This window comes from Amphimedon queenslandica, unplaced genomic scaffold, assembly GCF_000090795.2.
Source record: "Amphimedon queenslandica unplaced genomic scaffold, v1.1 AMPQUscaffold_12760_Cont10111, whole genome shotgun sequence".
In the NCBI taxonomy this organism is placed as follows: domain Eukaryota; kingdom Metazoa; phylum Porifera; class Demospongiae; order Haplosclerida; family Niphatidae; genus Amphimedon; species Amphimedon queenslandica.
The window spans coordinates 1-18580 of record NW_003547004.1 but is presented as its reverse complement, the minus strand read 5'-3'; the positions used below and the strand labels follow the sequence as shown (position 1 = coordinate 18580).

The 18580-nt window shown below is 34.0% G+C and overlaps 3 protein-coding genes and 1 long non-coding RNA gene across 4 annotated transcripts; 1 reads left to right on the top strand and 3 right to left on the bottom strand.

The window, feature by feature from the left end:
• The first annotated feature begins 458 nt into the window (after positions 1–458).
• On the top strand, positions 459–6711 carry LOC109586864 (uncharacterized). Its single transcript, XM_020003091.1, has 3 exons — positions 459–549; positions 698–999; positions 1786–6711. Exons 2-3 carry the CDS (start codon positions 708–710, stop codon positions 6609–6611), a joined length of 5118 nt encoding a protein of 1705 aa, XP_019858650.1. The 5' UTR covers positions 459–549; positions 698–707; the 3' UTR covers positions 6612–6711.
• Positions 6712–9611: 2900 nt separating this feature from the next.
• LOC109586865 (uncharacterized) lies at positions 9612–13508 on the bottom strand. The gene is made up of 14 exons (XM_020003093.1): positions 13286–13508; positions 13064–13231; positions 12809–13018; positions 12585–12755; positions 12321–12533; positions 11436–11738; positions 11118–11393; positions 10993–11072; positions 10736–10946; positions 10366–10683; positions 10269–10319; positions 10039–10224; positions 9951–9986; positions 9612–9907 (listed from the first exon to the last, which is right to left on the bottom strand). The coding sequence occupies exons 3-14, from the start codon at positions 12930–12932 to the stop codon at positions 9810–9812; spliced, it is 2067 nt and encodes a 688-aa protein (XP_019858652.1). The 5' UTR covers positions 12933–13018; positions 13064–13231; positions 13286–13508; the 3' UTR covers positions 9612–9809.
• Positions 13509–13548: 40 nt separating this feature from the next.
• On the bottom strand, positions 13549–14184 carry LOC109586863 (uncharacterized). Its single transcript, XM_020003090.1, has 3 exons — positions 14033–14184; positions 13809–13982; positions 13549–13710 (listed from the first exon to the last, which is right to left on the bottom strand). Exons 1-3 carry the CDS (start codon positions 14076–14078, stop codon positions 13553–13555), a joined length of 378 nt encoding a protein of 125 aa, XP_019858649.1. The 5' UTR covers positions 14079–14184; the 3' UTR covers positions 13549–13552.
• Positions 14185–17988: 3804 nt separating this feature from the next.
• LOC109586862 (uncharacterized) lies at positions 17989–18561 on the bottom strand. Its single transcript, XR_002187249.1, has 2 exons — positions 18138–18561; positions 17989–18091 (listed from the first exon to the last, which is right to left on the bottom strand). It is a non-coding gene; the product is annotated as an uncharacterized LOC109586862 (long non-coding RNA).
• Positions 18562–18580: the final 19 nt, after the last annotated feature.

Below are 18580 nucleotides of genomic sequence, written 5' to 3'. Positions count from 1 at the left end.
AAATGAATATAGATCTAATATGATTTAAATTTATGGTCACTTTTCAGTTTGGAGTGGATAGTAGTACAGCATTCATACCTCTTCCAATGTTCATTGTTACTGTATTATTAATAGGGACTATGTTGTGCATAATTTGCTTTACTTTTTCTTTCTTCTTTCAATCAATTATTATCCCTTAAATTTAATGTTCTATCCCTTTAATATAGTAATTATAATAAATACAAATAAACAAAAAAATTTATTGCTACATTATTTTGCCATTATTCCAGGCTATACAAAAAATCATTCACCTCAAGCTAACAATAGTTTATATATGCTTTCCCAGGAATGGTGAAGTTAATGATATTCAGTGTTTATGTAGCATCATGTGTGTGAATATATTCAACACATTCCTTACTATGATACGCATAATTATTCATTACTTATGATAAAAATGAGTCATGTGAGCCAAAAAAGCTTACACAGCACATTATTTTCTATCTTGTTTTTGTCTCTATACTAATCTAGAACTATATAGAAGTAGATCTGTACTGTCAAGCTATTAAACCAGTGAGTTGTGTAATGTACTAAAACTATTATTACTGATTCTAAAAACAGCTTCTCATAGTAGATCTACTTATATATAAGTACTTATATGCATAGTTCCCATTTCTAAACACAGGGTAATCTACCAATTGTTTGTATTATGCTACTCTAGGCTTCTTATAATGGCTACTGTTGATAGCAATGAGGAGGATGGAGAGATGCAGTCATCAACTGACTATTATGACCTCCTGCAAGTAGACAAAGATGCAAGTCGAGCCGATATCAAGGCTGCTTATCATAAAATGTCTCGAAAATACCATCCAGACAAAACCCTTGATTCAACAACGGAAGAAATAATGAAGAAGCTCAATGATGCAAAGACAGTCCTACTGGATGAAGTGAGAAGAGCAGAGTATGATGATAGACTTGAAGGAGATGATATTGTCACTGATCCTAAAGGATTTCTACCCAGTGGTATGTATAGCCTATTAATGATAATTAGGGTTTCCTACAAATTTTGACAAGGCCCCAGCTTCTTATTGCCTCATGTGTGGGGCATATAATTTGTGCTAATAGAATGTAGCTTTGCTAGTGTATTGATAGACCAATTAACTATTCATGCTTTGTGGTGTGTTTTGACTGTTTTCATAATAAACAATAAACCACAAAATTAAACTTCAGTAAATGATTAGTTGGATCAAAATTGAATTTTTTTATAATTTTTAAAAAATTTTTAAAAATTGGACAAAAGTCCCCATACTATAGTACAGGGTCGTTGGCCAAATTTGATCATAATTGACAAGCAGAGAATTCTCTATTTTTAATAATTTTTTTCTGATGCATATACATGTACTTATGTTGTGTAGAAAGTTTAAACTGACTCTGATCAAAATTGAATTTTTCATAAATTTTTAAAATTGTTCTAAAATACGATGAGCTATCTATTATGTAGACTACTCTTAATCGGTACAGGGTAAATCACAAAAATTGGCCGGGATAGAATTTTTCATTTCATTATATTTTCATGTTTTTGAGCCGATTCTAATTTAAAGGAAAATTTAAAGTTGGTTCAAAAGTTGGCCAAACACTATAGACTATAGCCCATGGTATTGGCTAGGATCCAAAAAGTTGACCAAAAACCATAAACTAATCCTATATGGCTTGATATCAGCTTAGTATACTTTTTGGAAAATCCTGATGTTATTTATCATTGCATACATATGGCATGCTATTTTATTAACAATGATTTTCATTTGATAGGTATATGCTTTTCAAAGCTAGTTCTAAGGAACTTTGATGATTTCAAAAAAGATTTTAAGGAAGGACGCATCAGAGTGCAAGGTGAAATGTTTGAACCACTGCTAGAACAAAAAGTTAGAAGCAAAGTCTTAGACAAAAGAGCTCAATATGAGGTTAATATAGTCTTTAAGAATAATGAAAACACACCAAATCCATTATCAGACACATTGGAAGCCAGTAACAGTCTCCTGTTTGATAATCCTTCATTATCAGCCACTGCAGCCACGATGCACACAAGAATATGCAACATACACAAGAGTGGGCTTTACTCACTCCCTCCTCTGACTGATGAATTGAAACTATTGAGCCTTCAATGCTTGCCACAAGAAGAAGTTGAGTTTCTATACTCATTGCTACTGAATGAGAAAGGCATATCACATGCTAAAATGACATATCATCTTGAAGCTTTGATACCAAAAGTTAGTTACTCTAGACCACTGGCTACTGCCGCACAGAGTAAGACTTGTGCCAGTTGCCAGAGGTACCTTGGATTAAGAGTGAGCTCGTGCTTTTATTGTCAAAAACGTTTCTGCGACAAATGCCACTTAGAGAATTGGAGCTTTTCCCGTTTGGGTCAGACAAAAAAAGAGTCTTTCTGTTCCGATTGTACCAGTACATTAAGTAATCTTGATGCTGAGGATTGGATGCATGTTTCCTTAAAGCATATCAAACAAGGAACAATTGGATCTACCAAGACAGGGCTGGGGTGCCTATCAATGGCCCTGGCATGCAGCACAGACAAGATTAAGCCAATTTTTGATATAGCACAAGCATTCCTTAGCAACAACTTGCCTGAGCTAGCAATGATATTAATTGCCACAATTTTTAATGAAAGCATGTCAGAAAAAATGCTCCTTGATGTACATGTTCTCACTGCTTCGGCTCTAAATGCAATGGCAGCAGAGCAGGATATGGAATGGGAGAGTAGATTAGAACTGCTTCAAGCAGCAACAGAAGTCTGCCAAAAGCATGTGAATACAGCAATGAAGGCTCCTGCACTTATAGCAGTAACCAACAAAACCAGCAAAGCATACGTAAGCTTAATACAAGAAGACCCACTTTACAATGACATTTTTGAGAGGCTAAATAATCTCTGGGCTAACAGAAATATTCAGAAGCTCCTAGAATTTGTTAAGTCAATGATTTTTAGCAACGAAAAAGAAATCAGAAGTAAAATGGCACAAGTTGTTGTTGCGCTAGTGAACATTTATCAAAAACAAATTGACATGATGCCTAAAGATGATCAAGCAGTTATTTTACTGCTTCAAGGCCTTGCAAAACTAGAAAAAGATAATTTAGAAGCCTTAGCTGACATTGAGAAATCTATATGGATCGGAGACCAGCAACTGGAAGAGCCTGTGGTGGATATTTACATCCATCTTCTCACTAAATTCCCTCTCTTTTCTACAAAAGCATTTTATGACCTCTGTCTGTCTAAAGAGTCCCTTCTCAATATGAGCAACAATCTCACAGCTGATGATAGATGCCTTAGACTACTATTCCCTAATGTCAATGAATTAAATTTACCTTTTGAAATTCAATGGCCAAACCTTGGAGTGGTGGGGTTGGAAGTGAAAGGGCACGTTAAGTTTGAAAAAGCAGTTGGATGTCAAGTGAAAGATGGTAACTGGGATGAATGGGAAGCTGCCATAGCTTATCTTGATTACATAGCTGCCTGTGACCATCCAGCTCAGTACACACTATGCTTTATATATGCTTCCCTCTGGCTATACAAGTACATCAAAGCTAATCCCAGTCTTTCCAACAGTCAAAAATATGCCTTAACAAAAGCTATAGCTATCTGTTCCCAGGAAGCAAATGGAGTGGCTTCCCTAAAGCTTTCTCCAGTAATGAAGCTTTATGTAGCACGTATATCTCTAGGCATACTATTACATACACTCAATATTACAAAATTGGTTGCAAATGATGAAGTCATAGACCAAGTAGCCTCTCTCATTAACATTGTTATCTACAACAGCAGGTTCTGTCCACTTTGGGACATGCCTTTTGTACCCATATCAGAAGCAGTGCTACTAAACATTAAGGCAAACAGATTTCACAGCAAATTCCTAATTCGTCTACAAGATCTTACAAAGGATCAGATACCACTGAAAGAGCATGAGCTGCATTACCAGTTATACGAGAATGACCTCAGTCATGTGCATCCTCTACAGGATCCAGCTACAGCAAAATCAAGAGCAATGCAGGAACTGCTAATAGAGAAAGGATGGGTCTGGAATGATGTAAGGAACTTATTGACATCTCAGCTTAGTCCCAGAGACAGCAATGGCTGGCTAAAACGAAGCGCTACTCTTGGAAAGAGGATGGAGTTTGCTGAGATTAAAGGATTTCGTTTTAATTCTAATGAAATTAATTCTTCCGTTGAATTGATAGTAATTCCAGCAGCTAAAGGGAGCAATGGCCTTTTTTCACTTGATGACGTTTACACTGTACTGGAGACAGAAGAATTTGAACCAGCATTATTTAGTTTAGATCCACCAAATGTGATGGAGCAGCACTATCATCCATTCCAGCAGTTTTTATATGAACCAAAGAACCTTCAAAACACAGACTTCCTTCACACAATGTTTGAAACAGACTATCTCATGAAATCGTTCACCATTGGGACAGAAGTATCAGCCAAGCCTCCTTTTCTTCAAAGATCATGCAGAGACGGTCTCCTTAAGGGTCTGCCTGAGAAGCTCTGTAAAGCACTCAAACCAATTAATGAACGGCCCGGCAGTCATGGAAATAAAGTTCATCGATTCTGGATCCAAGCTGGCAAGTTAGAGTATTGTAATGAGACCAATGGTGACATAGAAACATTGAGAATTAACAATATAGAAATGGTGATAAGGAGTCATCCATTATTTCCAGGTCAAGATGGGAAACTAGAGGACACAGAGTTTAGTGATGACCCTGAAAGTCCAGAGGCTCAATTTGCAGCAGATATGACTGCGGCTTACAATGAGATTAGCAGATACTTTCCAATGTTTGCTCGCCTGCGTGAGTTAGCCAAACTTCAGTTTATAGTACACTTCTTGAATGCAGAAATAAAAAATTTGAAACAACAAACACTGAAAAAAAATTTTCAAATACCCGAAGATGCGGTGAGCAAGGTACAAAAAGAAATCAAAGCAGAAAAAGTCAAAGACATTCTCAAAAACCTAGATGAACAGATAGGAGTGTGGCCAGGAGCTGAAGATCAAGCAACTATATCCATGCATGTTGACAAATTACTGGAACAAATAGACCAGCAAGTGTCACGTTCAGAAGTTGAGTCTTTATTGAAGCCAAAGCTAGTAGAAGCAGATGAAAAAGTCATACCTAGTCTTGTTGATACTTTGCTGTCTGTGTGTGATGACAAAGTTGTAAAAAGTACATTAGAGACCCTTGTGAGGGAATGGCTAATGGAAAGAAACACACTCAGGCACACTTTATTATTAAATGAAAAAGCAAAGTTAGAGCTGTCCGCATTTTTGAATGTCCATTTACTGGAGTCAGACATCGATGGGATTAGAAAGATGCTACAAGAGCAATTGAATGAAATGATACTGAAAAATGTCAGAAAGTATCAAAATTTCTGTACTCATGTCAAGTCACTGAAGCCTAATCCATACAGAGTAGAGCCAAAAGCATGCAGTTGGGTACCTGCTGCCATGTATAAAGAAGAGAGCCAGAGTTATTATTCATTGTGCTATGGTGGCGTATTCCTTTATTCAGGCATAAAGAGAGGTTATGTCCCTCCATTACCTGGTAATGTGCAGGTAGTGAAAATAAAACCTTGTGACAGATGGGGGTTCTCAAAAAAGCGTCATGCACATACCTCAGCATACAGGCACCATGACTCAGATTTTGCTGTGAAATCTTCACATAGTAGCCAATCAAAAGGTCCAGGAAAAAGCGAGTCATCAAATAAAGGGAATAGTCAGTCAGGAGGAACTAATAGTACAAGAAGTGATGGGACAGAGTCTAATTCATCAGCACACCCTGGAGCAGCTGCTGGGGGTAAAGGAGGAGATGGGGGAGATGGAGATGATGATGACGATGATGATTTTGATGATGATTTTGATGATGAAGATCCTGCATTACTTGAAGAGGAAGATGATTATTATGAAGATGAAGGATACAAAAGAATTGCCAGAAGCATACAAAAGAGTGGAATAAAAACTTTTTTGAAAAAAGCAAAATCTGAAAGTATCAATCCACAGGATATCTCTCTGCAAGAAAAGCAGACATTCATTCTTCTTGTTTACAATGAGATACTTAATGTACTTAACAACCTCGGTTCAGCTTTAACAGGAAAGCTACTTCAATTACAAAAACTAAAATTTCAAGACTACAATCATAAGTGTAGAACCATTACTGGAGTGAATGGGAAAACCTACAATATTCCAGAGCATGCATGTGAAGTCACCGGGGAAACGCAATATGTCATTTATTGCATTATAGACATTAACTCTCAAAAGAAGTACATTGGAAAAACAAAACAACCAATTGAGAAACGCATTAGCCAGCACCTTTACAACATAAGGTCCAACAGAGGAAACAGTCTCATTACCAAACACTTCAGAAGTCAAGGAGGGTTACTGAAAAATTTTAAAGTTATCGTATTAGAGGTACTTCCTGAAGAAATGAGTGAGGAGGAAAAAAAGAAAGAATTACCAAAAGCAGAATCAGGTTGGATGGAGAAACTTGGCACACGAGACAGAGAAAAGGGAGGATTGAATAAAATACGTGCCATTAGAGAGTATAATCCAGAAGAACTAACAATTAATTTTTGTTAAACTGATAAGTTTTAAGCTGAATTAGATTAGATATTTTATTAGTGTTAGCTAGTTTGTGACACAGAAATCATTATTTTGAGTTTAGAAAATTAACTTTTAAATAAAAGTTTCAATGTTAAATCTACATTTACAATATACGTAACTTAATTCATTACGTCAGCTATGTGCAAGTGATGCAATGGGCAGAGAGTTAAACCTAGCCCTATGAGGCAAAGTCTGTGATGGTCTGGAGATATTGAGTATACACTTACTGATATATGCTACCATGTAGAGCATTTTCATTGATCTAACACTGTAAAGCAGGTTTTTCTGAAGACAATATTTTTTGTGAATGACCTGTATCCGGAAGTTCACGAGATTTATTGTCCCTTTATTCTGCCATTTTGTACTGTATTATATTAATTTTCAAGGAATTTACTTTCGCAAATCTTTAAAAAATTGTGAAATTTGTTGTTCTGGTATTTTTGTGGTTTGCTTTTAGTGGGTTTTAATTTTTATTTCCATGGTTGACAGTTTACATAGGTTGTAAGGGAATAAGTGGGTTTTAATAGAGCTGTTGCACGGAAGTAATCAACAGGAGGGTGCAGCTATGATTGTCTGCCATCTTGAGTGGCAAGAATGTACATGGTGGAATTGGGAGAAAGGAGAAAAAATCTGAATAAATTCTGCAGTTTACAATACAGGCTAATGCAAGCTAGGAAATGAAGATATTGAGTAAAAACTCTGCATAATATTCTACAGCCAAGTATTATATTATTTCATTGTTAGAAAATCCCAGTTTGTTTTTGCATCTCCAATTGCTCCATGCACATTCTTGCCACCCAACATGGCGGACAGTCATAGCCGCACCCCCCTGTTGATTACTTCTGTGCAACAGCTCTATTTTGTGGTGTGCCCAAAAACTAAAAATAAAAAAAATAATGCTCTACACAGTAGTCTTGTGTAACAAGACTCATATCACTTTTGAGATTTGGCACTCTCCAAAAATAAAAAAGAAGTAGCTACACCACATTGAGACACTAAATCTTATATTACATTTTTAGTAACTACGTTTATGTATACATGATATGAATACAGGACTTACCATCAGCACCACTAGATAGTTGTTCATCAGGTGAGAGTACCACTTAATGCTGTCTGATGTAAGAATTGGCACCAGACTTTTTGTGGACAGCCTCTACATGTAAATAAATAATTAAATCTAGAAATAAATAAACAAATAAATGACCAATAGTTAATAGAGTGATGAATGGGGCAGTGTTACCTTCTATGAATTGAAAATTCCCTGAATAAAATCCATATTAAGTGCAGAAAATATCCATGTATCAGTTGAAAGCCCACATTCAAAAATTTGAATTCAATTTGCTCAAAATTTATTCTGATCTAGCTAATTTTTGGTAAAAACAAAATTTTTAATCTACATCAGAATTGCAAAACAGAGGCACGAACATATAAATCATAGCCAACATGTATGCATGCACAGTAGCTGATTACCAAAAATTAATAAATCATTTAGCAATTTGTAATTTCAATATTTAAGTCTGAGGACATTTTGCTAATAATCATCATTCTGTATCCTAATAATTGATTGACTCTTGTCTATTGCTACTGCACTGTTCTGTGGATTAACATTGACTATTCCAACTTTAAAGTTCTCATACAGTTCCTCTTTAACAGCATCATTGATAATATTAAATCTGCCACATGTCCTGTTTCCAAATGCCTTTAGTATTGGACAAATTTCATGAGTACTATAGTCACCTAGTAATTACAGGACACAATTCAATGAAGAGGAATATTTATGGTTGCAATATAGTACATGGCACTTGGAGTCTTGGAGCAACTTTAAAAATTCAATTTTGATAAAAATCAGCTCAAACTTGCTTGTTGCTACACAAGCAAGACAACATAACAACATGTATCATGTAATTTATAAAAAAATGGAGAAATCTCTTCAAGTCATTTTTGGCAAAAATTTGACCAAAAAACAAGGATTTCACCTAATTTTTGGGTAGCTTGAATAATTTATAAAAAATCCAACTTTAATTGGAATCAGCTCAAACTTAAAATACAACACACGTACATGTATATACATCAGAAAATTATTAAAATGGAGAATTTTCTTTGAATAATTTTTGGCAAAATTTGATCAACAAACCTGTACTATATCCTGATTTTAGAGTAACTTTAAAAATTTATTAAAAATTTTAATTTGATCAAAATCAACTCAACTGAAATGCAACATACGTACAATGTATAAATATGCATCAGAAAAAAATTATAAAAATTGAGAATTTGTTTCAGGTCTTTGGCCCTATTTTTGAGTAATTTTGAAAATTTATGAAAAATGTATTTTTCATTGGAATTAGCTAGCTAGATCTATATGCAATAAAAATTACTTCTAATTTTAAAAAATATTTAGTGAAATATTTGAGCAACTTTAAAATTGACCTGCAAGTAGGAGCATTATGCCAAAATCCTATGGAAAACCCTGGTAATATTAGATTAGATTAATACTTACTGTTCCATGCTGCAGTGTTATCTCTAGCTTGTAGAGTTATTTCTGTATCAGTTGATAATACTCCTCCAGTTAGTACAGCACATATTTCTACAGTTCCTTCATTCTCAATCACATCATATGTTCCTTTCATTGATAGCACACCAGCTATGCAATGAATAATAAAAGTAAAACAATAAACAAACATTAGAATCTTCATTCTGGTGATGGTAGCTGTCCACCAATTTCTTGGTATTTGGATAACATTATTACCATTACTTAATATGGTGACACTTATCCCTCAATGATATTATCATCAATGCTAGTGATAGGAGTGAATGGAATATCAATCAGTACAATTATGTATTGCTGGAAAATGCACAGTACACATAGCTAAGTATAGAGCCTATGCATGTGCCCAGTCACAGTGTGAGCAATATTAGCCTCATCAAATTTGATGGTGTGAAAACACCGGAGGCTGTTGTAGCTTTTAATAAGTTAGATCTAGTTTGTGACTATAAATTGACATTGTATTTGTAATATTGAAACTATACAGTGAACTATATGGGTAAACAACTATAACCAAGTGAGTCAAAACAAAAACAGTTTAAGCTGAGATATGCACATCATGTATAGCCATAGTGTTTTGTAGCATACACACAATTATAATTAAAATGCACACATTACAATGCCTGATGAGGCTAAAATACAGTTTCATATAGTGCATTATTTGTGACTGTCTCATATGCTGGATTAACATCTGTCTTTATTTCTGATGGCATTTGTAGGGTAAGTTGAACTATTAATAATAAATAATAAATTTTAAAATGTAATGTATATACTTTGTCCATAAGCAGGATTGTTACTCATAAAGTTACCTGATAAAACAGTGAGAAATAAATACCATAATAATTAATAATAACATTTTACTTTTTGTTTTTGTTTTTCTAATATGCCAAACAACTGCAGCAACTGCAATAATGATTGTGATTGGAGCAAACACAATAACAGCACCAACTGCACTACTACCTATCAATACAACTGAATTAATACTGTTGCTGTTGATAGTACTAGGAATTGCTGGTGATATGTTAAGATCAGAGCTACTGGGAGATTCTAAATAAGAGGAAACATTGTATTTTATATTGATCATAATGTACCTGAAGAAGTTAGTACAGGCACATCCTCACTGTAAAGTGTGTGCAATAATTCTAATAATTGAAAATATTACTTAATTACAACCTAATTTATCTTTACCATTACTAGATCTGACAGATGAAGGTGAAGGCATGAATTTAACTACTGTCACTAGTTTAGGTTGTACACATGACCATGGTATGATGCTCTCATTAAGAATATCATAAGCAGTCACAGTATAATGTCCACTGGTTGATAATGATATCGTTGTATTACCTGATCCTGTTATGTTGAAGGATTCACTTCTTTTATTTGCCACATCATTAAATACTACATGACATCCTTCAGCAGTAGATAGCAAAGCATATACACACTCTACACTAACTGACTCATTTTCATTTGATACAATAATATCATAAACATCTGATGATGGTGTGGCTATGAGGAAAAATATAAAATCATTAAAAAATAATATCATTATTATACTCACTAAATGTGAAATTAGTTTTATCTCCTCTAATAAAATAATGTAACACATCAATAACGGCAGTGTATGTTCTACATGGTTTTAATCCAATCATTTTATATTGAAATATTTCTTCTTTTTCATTAGCTTTAATAAACTGAGTATTTTCTTTTATTCCTTTATCAGGGTAAACTCTACCCATTATTGTACTGTCACATGATTGTGTACTGTTTATCTAATAAATGTAGAGCTAAAGTTAATATATTCAATGTTATGTTTACCAAGCTAGTGAGATTGGCACTAAATGTACTATTTGATTCATCATAATTCATTAAAAGACTTTCATAAAATACAGTATAATCTACTGAAGTGAATAGAATGCTTCAATCAAATCATAGACACTTACTTGCAGTGTTGTTAAAACTGTGTACTGTCCCAAGTGACACATATTGTACAATAAAAACAGTAACACTGACATCAAACTCTTTACAAGAAATATTCAATGCTGTACTATTCAACCATACACTAGTATTAGCAGTATTAGTAACACTGATACCATTCACTAGTACATTATATGTTGCAATTCCTCCTGGTAGTATATCATTGGAATAAAAAGAAGGAGGAGACCATGAGAGTAACTGATCATCATTAGACCATTGTAGGTCTTCAACAGATGATATTCCTATTAAAAAATGATTATATAAATAATATTAGATTATTAAACCTCGTATTGTTAGAGTGCTTGTTGAAGTGGTTGGATCAAATGGATTAGAAATTGAATAAATTTGACAAGTGATATTAACTCCATCATTAATAGGCAATACAGCAACTGATAGAACTGATGACAATACATCAGGAGATGCACTAGTGTTGCTAACTATTAAACTTCTTTCTTGATTAAGAGAATGGTCTGTTGGTAAGCCTTCAACTGTCCATCTTAAAACACCACCAGTTCCTTCACAAGTAAAATTAGCTCTTCCTCCTTCATTTAGCAGTACAGTGACTGACTCTGGAGGTGTTGTTATGACTACAGGAAGATATTACAATAAATTGATTAGCAGTATGAGCTAGCCAGCTCCCTCCACTGATAAGATAAGAGGATAAACATGTTCATGATTAGATCTACTACTCTACAAGTCATCATAATAAGGTTCTGTGGTTTTAAAAAGAGGCTCTCCTACAGTCACCAAAACTTCTCCATGGGATAGAAAAAGTTACTTCTACTAAAAAGTAACTTTTTCTAGCCCGTGGAGAAGTTTTGGTGACTTTAGGAAAGCCTCTTTTAATACCACAGATCCTCAAAGCAAGAGTTGCAGTGGACAAAATGAATGAATGAATAAATGAATGAATGACAACACCATGCTTAAGTCATAGATATTAGAGTAAATGAATTAATTCATTCATAAGTAATTCATTTACTCTTTATCTCTGCTTAAGTTAACTACATAGTCCTCGCCCACGCTAATCGCTAGGGTGCAAGACTAAAGTCCTCGCCCACACTAATTGCTGCTGAGGCCAAAAAGACGAACCTGGGGTGGCTGGTAACATATCATAATCTACAGAACTGATGCAATAAGTGGAGTTGTGTGTATTGCAAATGTAGCTTTACTGTTATTATCAATGATTGTGATGGTAGCCGTCTGCCGGTCTTTCTGTGCTTGAACATTATTCCCAACAGGTACTATGACGACTTTTAATGTTTCATTTCCCTCAATGATATTATCATCAATACTAGTGATAGAAGTGAATGAAATATCATTCAGTGTATTATTAACACTGTAGGTTAATCTTGGAACAGTAAAATTTATAAGGAAATCACTACCTATAATTATTAACATTAAAAAACTACATGAATATGTTTGTTTATACTAACCATTTGTGGCAGTCCCCAATATAAGTTCCAATTGAATTGGTTGTAAACCATCCTCTGGAAAGCCTCCAATGTCTGCACCACCAGTCTCATTTCCTATCTGCTTTATAGTTAATGCTGCCCCTTCTCCTTCTCTAATAGTCACATTTACATCTTTAAATCCAATATTAAAAACTATATTGTAAACAGAATGATAATAATCAATATCTCATGAACAAATGACTTACCATCTTGATTATCAAGTCTTACTAATTGAGTGATTTTTTCAGGATCTAGTCTAACTCTAGAATCATTAACAGTGAGTCTCCATCTAAACACTTCTTGTAACTCAACAATATTGTCCTGTGGCATTATAAAAATTAGTTCTCCAAAGCGTTGCTCATTTAATGTTGTTGGTCGAAATACATAGCTATGCTTCTCAGTAAAGTTGAAAAGATCTAATTAAAGGAATAATTAATCATAAAGAATTACTTATGTCATACCAAAGTCTCCAACAGCAGCTTCATCTTGAGACAATGGGCCAGTATACCTCTCATTTGAGACAGTAACTTCAAAAGGAGCTTCATATGTAATTATTTGACGTTCAACCCTAGCTGTAGCACTACTACCTTCTAAAACTATTGATGGAGGTTCAAGACCAACAGTAATTACTATAAAGAGAGAGATGATGATGATCACAATAAACTGATTCAATACAAACTCACTGTCTATGTCCTCTATTGTAATGCTAAGACGTCTGTATACAAGTACAACTTCTGATGGTATTGGTGGATCACCTGCAGCTGCATCAGTTTCAGCAGCAATCAAGTAATCAAAGGAAAGAGTTGGTTGGAGAGCAACAGCATTCCCTTGTGACAGATACCGTATGCTAAACCTTTCTGGTAGGAAACCATTTGTTCGTCCAGCAAAATCTGAGCTTAAGTAGTCAGTAACTTAAATCAGAGAAAATTAATATAAAGTAAATAAAAGCATTATCTACCATCAACTGCTGGCTCTCGTGAAATAACGTAATCCAGACCAGTAACATCAGGAGCCCCAGGAGTACTGAGGAGTACATCAGCAGTAAATGAGTATCTTCTCCCAGCATCACTTGGACCAATATGCACACGTGATTGATCAAAACCAACAACTAGTGAATACAGAGTAAAATAAAAGTAAATATGGCTTAAGATAATAACATTAAAATAATAAAATAACTCAGTGTCTGTGTTACAATGATTATCTTACCAACACATGCACCACACTGTGCAGCTAGTGAAGAATGAGATATATATCCTCCACTAGTTCTATTACAGCAGTCAATAGCTGCAAGACTGACTCCATTAGTATTACTAACACAATCAGCAGCAGATGAATAACACTCTACAATTACATCCTCCTGTAATTGGCCTTGAACTAGATCTATACATAAAATAAACAAGATTACCTTAACATACATTTGATCATTATACCTGTAAGTACTAATAGCAAAAAGAAACTAAAGAATACAAGAGCCATATTGGCCTTTCTTGTTGTTATAATTCTACTCCTATAGTGCTAGATAGATTATATGTGGGCATACTAATGATAAGATGATATGACAATGACCTTAATGTTTACTTGTAAACCCACCTTTACACTTGTAAGGTCAATCAATGCCTTATATTATAAGGCATTTACCTTACAAATGTAAAAGTGGATAATACAATACCAGACAGAATCAAGCCTTTAAAGATTCCATTAATTGTATGCACAGACACAAATAAAGACAGGTGAGACCCACCTTTACACTTGTAAGGTCAATGCCTTATAAATAAATCTTATTATAATGCCCCCACTAGGAATACATCACATTTGTATGACCAAGCCTGTTGCTGGAGGGTTGCAGGCCTGAGGGCAAGGTCATACAAACCATAGATATGTACCAGGAACGCTGCAATGTATCCCACAGTGGGGTTGCTATCAACATGTATAATTCTTGTGATAATAAGTGGGTGTATCAAGGGCATGTGCCAATGCGCATGCTCAGGACAACTTTTGTCTTGTCAAAATTTTGCTGCTATTTCATGTCCTAGTGCTGCTACTTTTGTCCTACTCGCCATTTTTTCCTACTTTCCTAGGATAAAAATTGGCTGCAAATTTTTTCTACAAATTCAAACATTTGCATGTAGAACCTTAAAGGATGGATATTCTACTCTCCAAGCTACTTTACTATTTCAACAATTTCAGATTAGCTTGTACATTACATTAAATCTATTAACATTGATCTAAAGCACATGTCAAAAAGTCAAATTGCCCAGGTTTTCAATTAAAAATTGATGCCAAGTCTTACTAATGATGACTTCATAGGACAATGACCATATAAGGCATTGACCTTAACAGTGTAAAGGTGGGTTTACAATAATTATTAAACTTGTCCTGATGTTATGTTGACACTGGAATAAAATTTAGGTCTATTCTAATAGAAAGCATGCGTCGAAAGGTCAAATTACCCACACTTTTGATTAAAAAATTGATGGTACAATGGCCTATAACTGAGGGAAATTTTACTTGATGATTTTATTGTTATTATTTTTGTAAAAATATATTTCTTCATTTCAAAACAATAAAATCAGTGAGTCTATCTATAGTGGGAGTACTCAAATTATATGCTATCATTGAAGCACTGTCACCCTCTAGTGAAATGCCACACATTGTTGCTATGAAAACTCTTTCATCACTCTCACCAAAACTAATACTTTTTTTGCTTGGACATGGTCTTATGTTGAGTCTTTAAAATGGAGTGAAGAGGAGTGGTAGGAACAGAGAGGTCAGAACTAAAAGACTCTGACTTGACAGGAGTTTTAAAACCAGCAGCAGCAAGAGGAGAATAAGTGAGAGTCCTTGCACTGGCATATGATCTTAAAATATTATCAGTGAACATATCAGGGGATTGTGGTTACCAAACACTTCAGAAGTCAAGGTGAGTTACTACAAAATTTCAAGTTATTGTATTAGAGGTACTTCCTGATGGAATGAGCAATGAGGAAAAAAGAAAAAAATTACACACAAAAAATTGCATGTTAAAATTACACATTTTTGGTGTCCCAAATTATAACACAAAAAGTATGTGATTTTAGCACAGAGGTGTGTTATTTAAACACGGAAAGGTGTGTTTAATATCATTGATGATATTAAATCTTCCACATGTCCTGCTTCCAAATGCCTTTAGTATTGGACGTAATTCACGAGCACTATATTCACCTAGTAATTACAGGACACAATTCAATGAAGAGCAATGTTTATGGTTACAATACAGTGCATGGCACTTGGAGCAAATTAAAAATTTGTAAATATCCATATCAGCTCAAACTATACACTTGCATTAAAAATTATAAGAATGGAGAATTCTTTCCCAATTATTTTTGGCAAAATTTGATCAATGACCCTGTATTTTAGAGTAACTTTCAAAATTTATAAAAAATTCAATTCAATCAGAATTGGCTCAAACTTGCTACACAACACAAGAACATGTATGTGCATCAGAAAAAATTATGAAAGTGGAAAATTTTCTTTGAGCCATTTTTCGTAAAATTTAGCCAATGCCTGTACAGGGACTTTGACCCAATTTTTGAGTAATTTTGAGAATTTATAAAAAAATAATTTTTATTAGAATTAGCCCACTATAAGCATTAGAAAAATACACTTAAACATTTAAAAAATATTTTGTCAAGTTTTTGAGCAACTTCAAAATCCACTGCTAAAGGATCTGCAGCAAGAGCACTATGCCAAAATCCTCTGGGAAATCCTGGTAATGTTAGATTAATACTTACTGTTCCATACTGCAGTGTTGTCACTAGCTTGTAGAGTTATTACTGTATCAGTTGATAATACTCCTCCAGTTAGTACAGCACATATTTCTACAGTTCCTTCATTCTCAATCACATCATATGTTCCTCTCTCCAATGACAGCACACCAACTATGCAATGAAAAAATAGACAATATTATTTATAGACTCTATTATGTTCTGTAATTACAGTCATTATCAATGATGGTGATTGTAGCTGTTTGCCACTTCAGCTCTACTTATACATTATGGTCATTAGGGTCATTAGATCCCCCACCAAGTACTATGATAACTCTTATTGTTTCATCTCCCTCAATGATATTATCATCAGTATTAGTGATAGGAGTAAATGGAATATCATTCAGCGTTTTATTGGCACTGTATGTTAATTTAGGAACAGTAGGATTAAAGGAAAAATCAGATTGTAAGCCACCTATAGTGTTAATAAACATTAGGTCAATGACAGTATAATACACACCTCTTGTAGCATTTCCTCCTTCATGTCTTAATACAGTTGGTTGTATTTGCTTTCTCTAATTGCTTCTCCCTCTCTCTCATCTCCTATCTGCTGTATAGTTAGCACTAGTGTCCCTCCTTCCATTACTGAGATAATATTTTTATTACCAATTCTAAAAACTGCAAAAAAGTTTAAAACAAAAACATTTACTTTTAATATGCTTATAGTAACTAGTGGTAGTAAAATATTACGTAAAAGCGTGTTATAATTATTTAAATACATAGTCTTACCATCCCCACCGTTGACAAGGAATTGATGAGTTGTGACTGACGTAATCTTAACCAGTGCACTAGTGGCACTAATTCTCATTAGGATCAAATAGAACATTGTGTTTCGAAAAATCTGCAAAAGAAAAATAATGAATATATAATATTTTCATGCTTCACATGCAATGAATACTTCTCAAATCTTGATACTTTTTATAACATGATAGAGTAACTTCAAAAGGGGTCAAAAAATCAATTTTTTTACGCAGAGCTGTGATACCTTCTACAAGAAATCAGCAAACTTGTAAATGAACAGCCATTGCTATCAAATGGAAAGAAGGACATTTTGATTATTGCAAATAAAACAAATGCACTTATTGTCTATATCATCTCAATTGTAATGCTAAAACGTATGTATACAAGTACAACTCCTGATAGTATAATTAGTATTGGTGAATCATATAGACCAGTTTCAGCAGCAATTGTGTAATCAAATGAAAGAGTTGGTTGGAGAGCAACTCCATTTCCTTGTGATACATACTGCAGAGAAACCTTTCTGGTGGGGAACCATTGGTTCGTCCAGCAAAATCTATACTTAAGTAGTCATCAACTGTAATTAGAAAATTAAATATAAAGTAAATAAAGAATTATCTACCATTAACGGGCATAGCTGTAGCATTCATTGTTAAATGAATGCTACAGGTTCTGAGTCTGTATCATTTTCTAATTTCCTAGACCTATATGTCACCAGTTAATTGCAGCAAATGATCCTCCAAATAGACAGTGAAGTTGGCAAATAAAATCACATTAACAATTTTTAAATTGCTCAAAACTATTACATAACAAGAATTTGAACACTACATAGTATGAAAAATATCTAACGTTATCAAGGAATTTTTATTTTCAAATCATTTAATAATTATTATGACACAATTAAATGTTTTAAAAAGTTAATCTAAGGTCTTGGGGCACTTGGAATCACTAAAATGATATAGTAGAATCTTTAAAAGTAACAAAACTAACTTACAATTCTGTTTTATTTGACTTTCTTTTTTGAAGAATCTAAAAATAAAGTTAATCATTAAAAGCCATTAAATACGTACTGTATATCCTTGAAATTAATTGTCTTAGTATGTAAACAAATATTGATAATTTCTAATAACCTAGTGCAGAATTAACGACTTTCTAATAGCTGAAATTTACACGCATCAACAACAGTGTGACACATGTGCAGCTAATGAGTCAACAGGTCTTAACTCTTTCAATATTAGTTACTTTAATTAAATGACAAGTGCCTTAAATATTTTTAAGAGTAATTATGCAAATGTGCTCACCATCAATCTACTTTATCAATAGTATATTATTTTCTTATTACATGTACATGCATAGTGAATGGATAGTGAATGGAACAATCAATATGCCTTTTGTTGTATACTCTACTCACACACTGACCTGATGATCTGCTGCCAT

Coding starts and splice junctions, on each gene's coding strand:
- LOC109586863 (XM_020003090.1), bottom strand. CDS start 14,078: ATGGCTCTTGTATTCTTTAGTTTCTTTTTGCTATTAGTACTTACAG. Junction 13,983..14,032: donor TTTGCTATTAGTACTTACAG/GTATAATGATCA, acceptor TTTTATGTATAG/ATCTAGTTCAAGGCCAATTA. Junction 13,711..13,808: donor ACAGTGTGGTGCATGTGTTG/GTAAGATAATCA, acceptor TGTATTCACTAG/TTGTTGGTTTTGATCAATCA.
- LOC109586864 (XM_020003091.1), top strand. CDS start 708: ATGGCTACTGTTGATAGCAATGAGGAGGATGGAGAGATGCAGTCATCA. Junction 1,000..1,785: donor TAAAGGATTTCTACCCAGTG/GTATGTATAGCC, acceptor TTCATTTGATAG/GTATATGCTTTTCAAAGCTA.
- LOC109586865 (XM_020003093.1), bottom strand. CDS start 12,932: ATGCCACAGGACAATATTGTTGAGTTACAAGAAGTGTTTAGATGGAGA. Junction 10,225..10,268: donor GCCTGTACTAACTTCTTCAG/GTACATTATGAT, acceptor CCTCTTATTTAG/AATCTCCCAGTAGCTCTGAT. Junction 9,987..10,038: donor TAGAAAAACAAAAACAAAAA/GTAAAATGTTAT, acceptor CTGTTTTATCAG/GTAACTTTATGAGTAACAAT.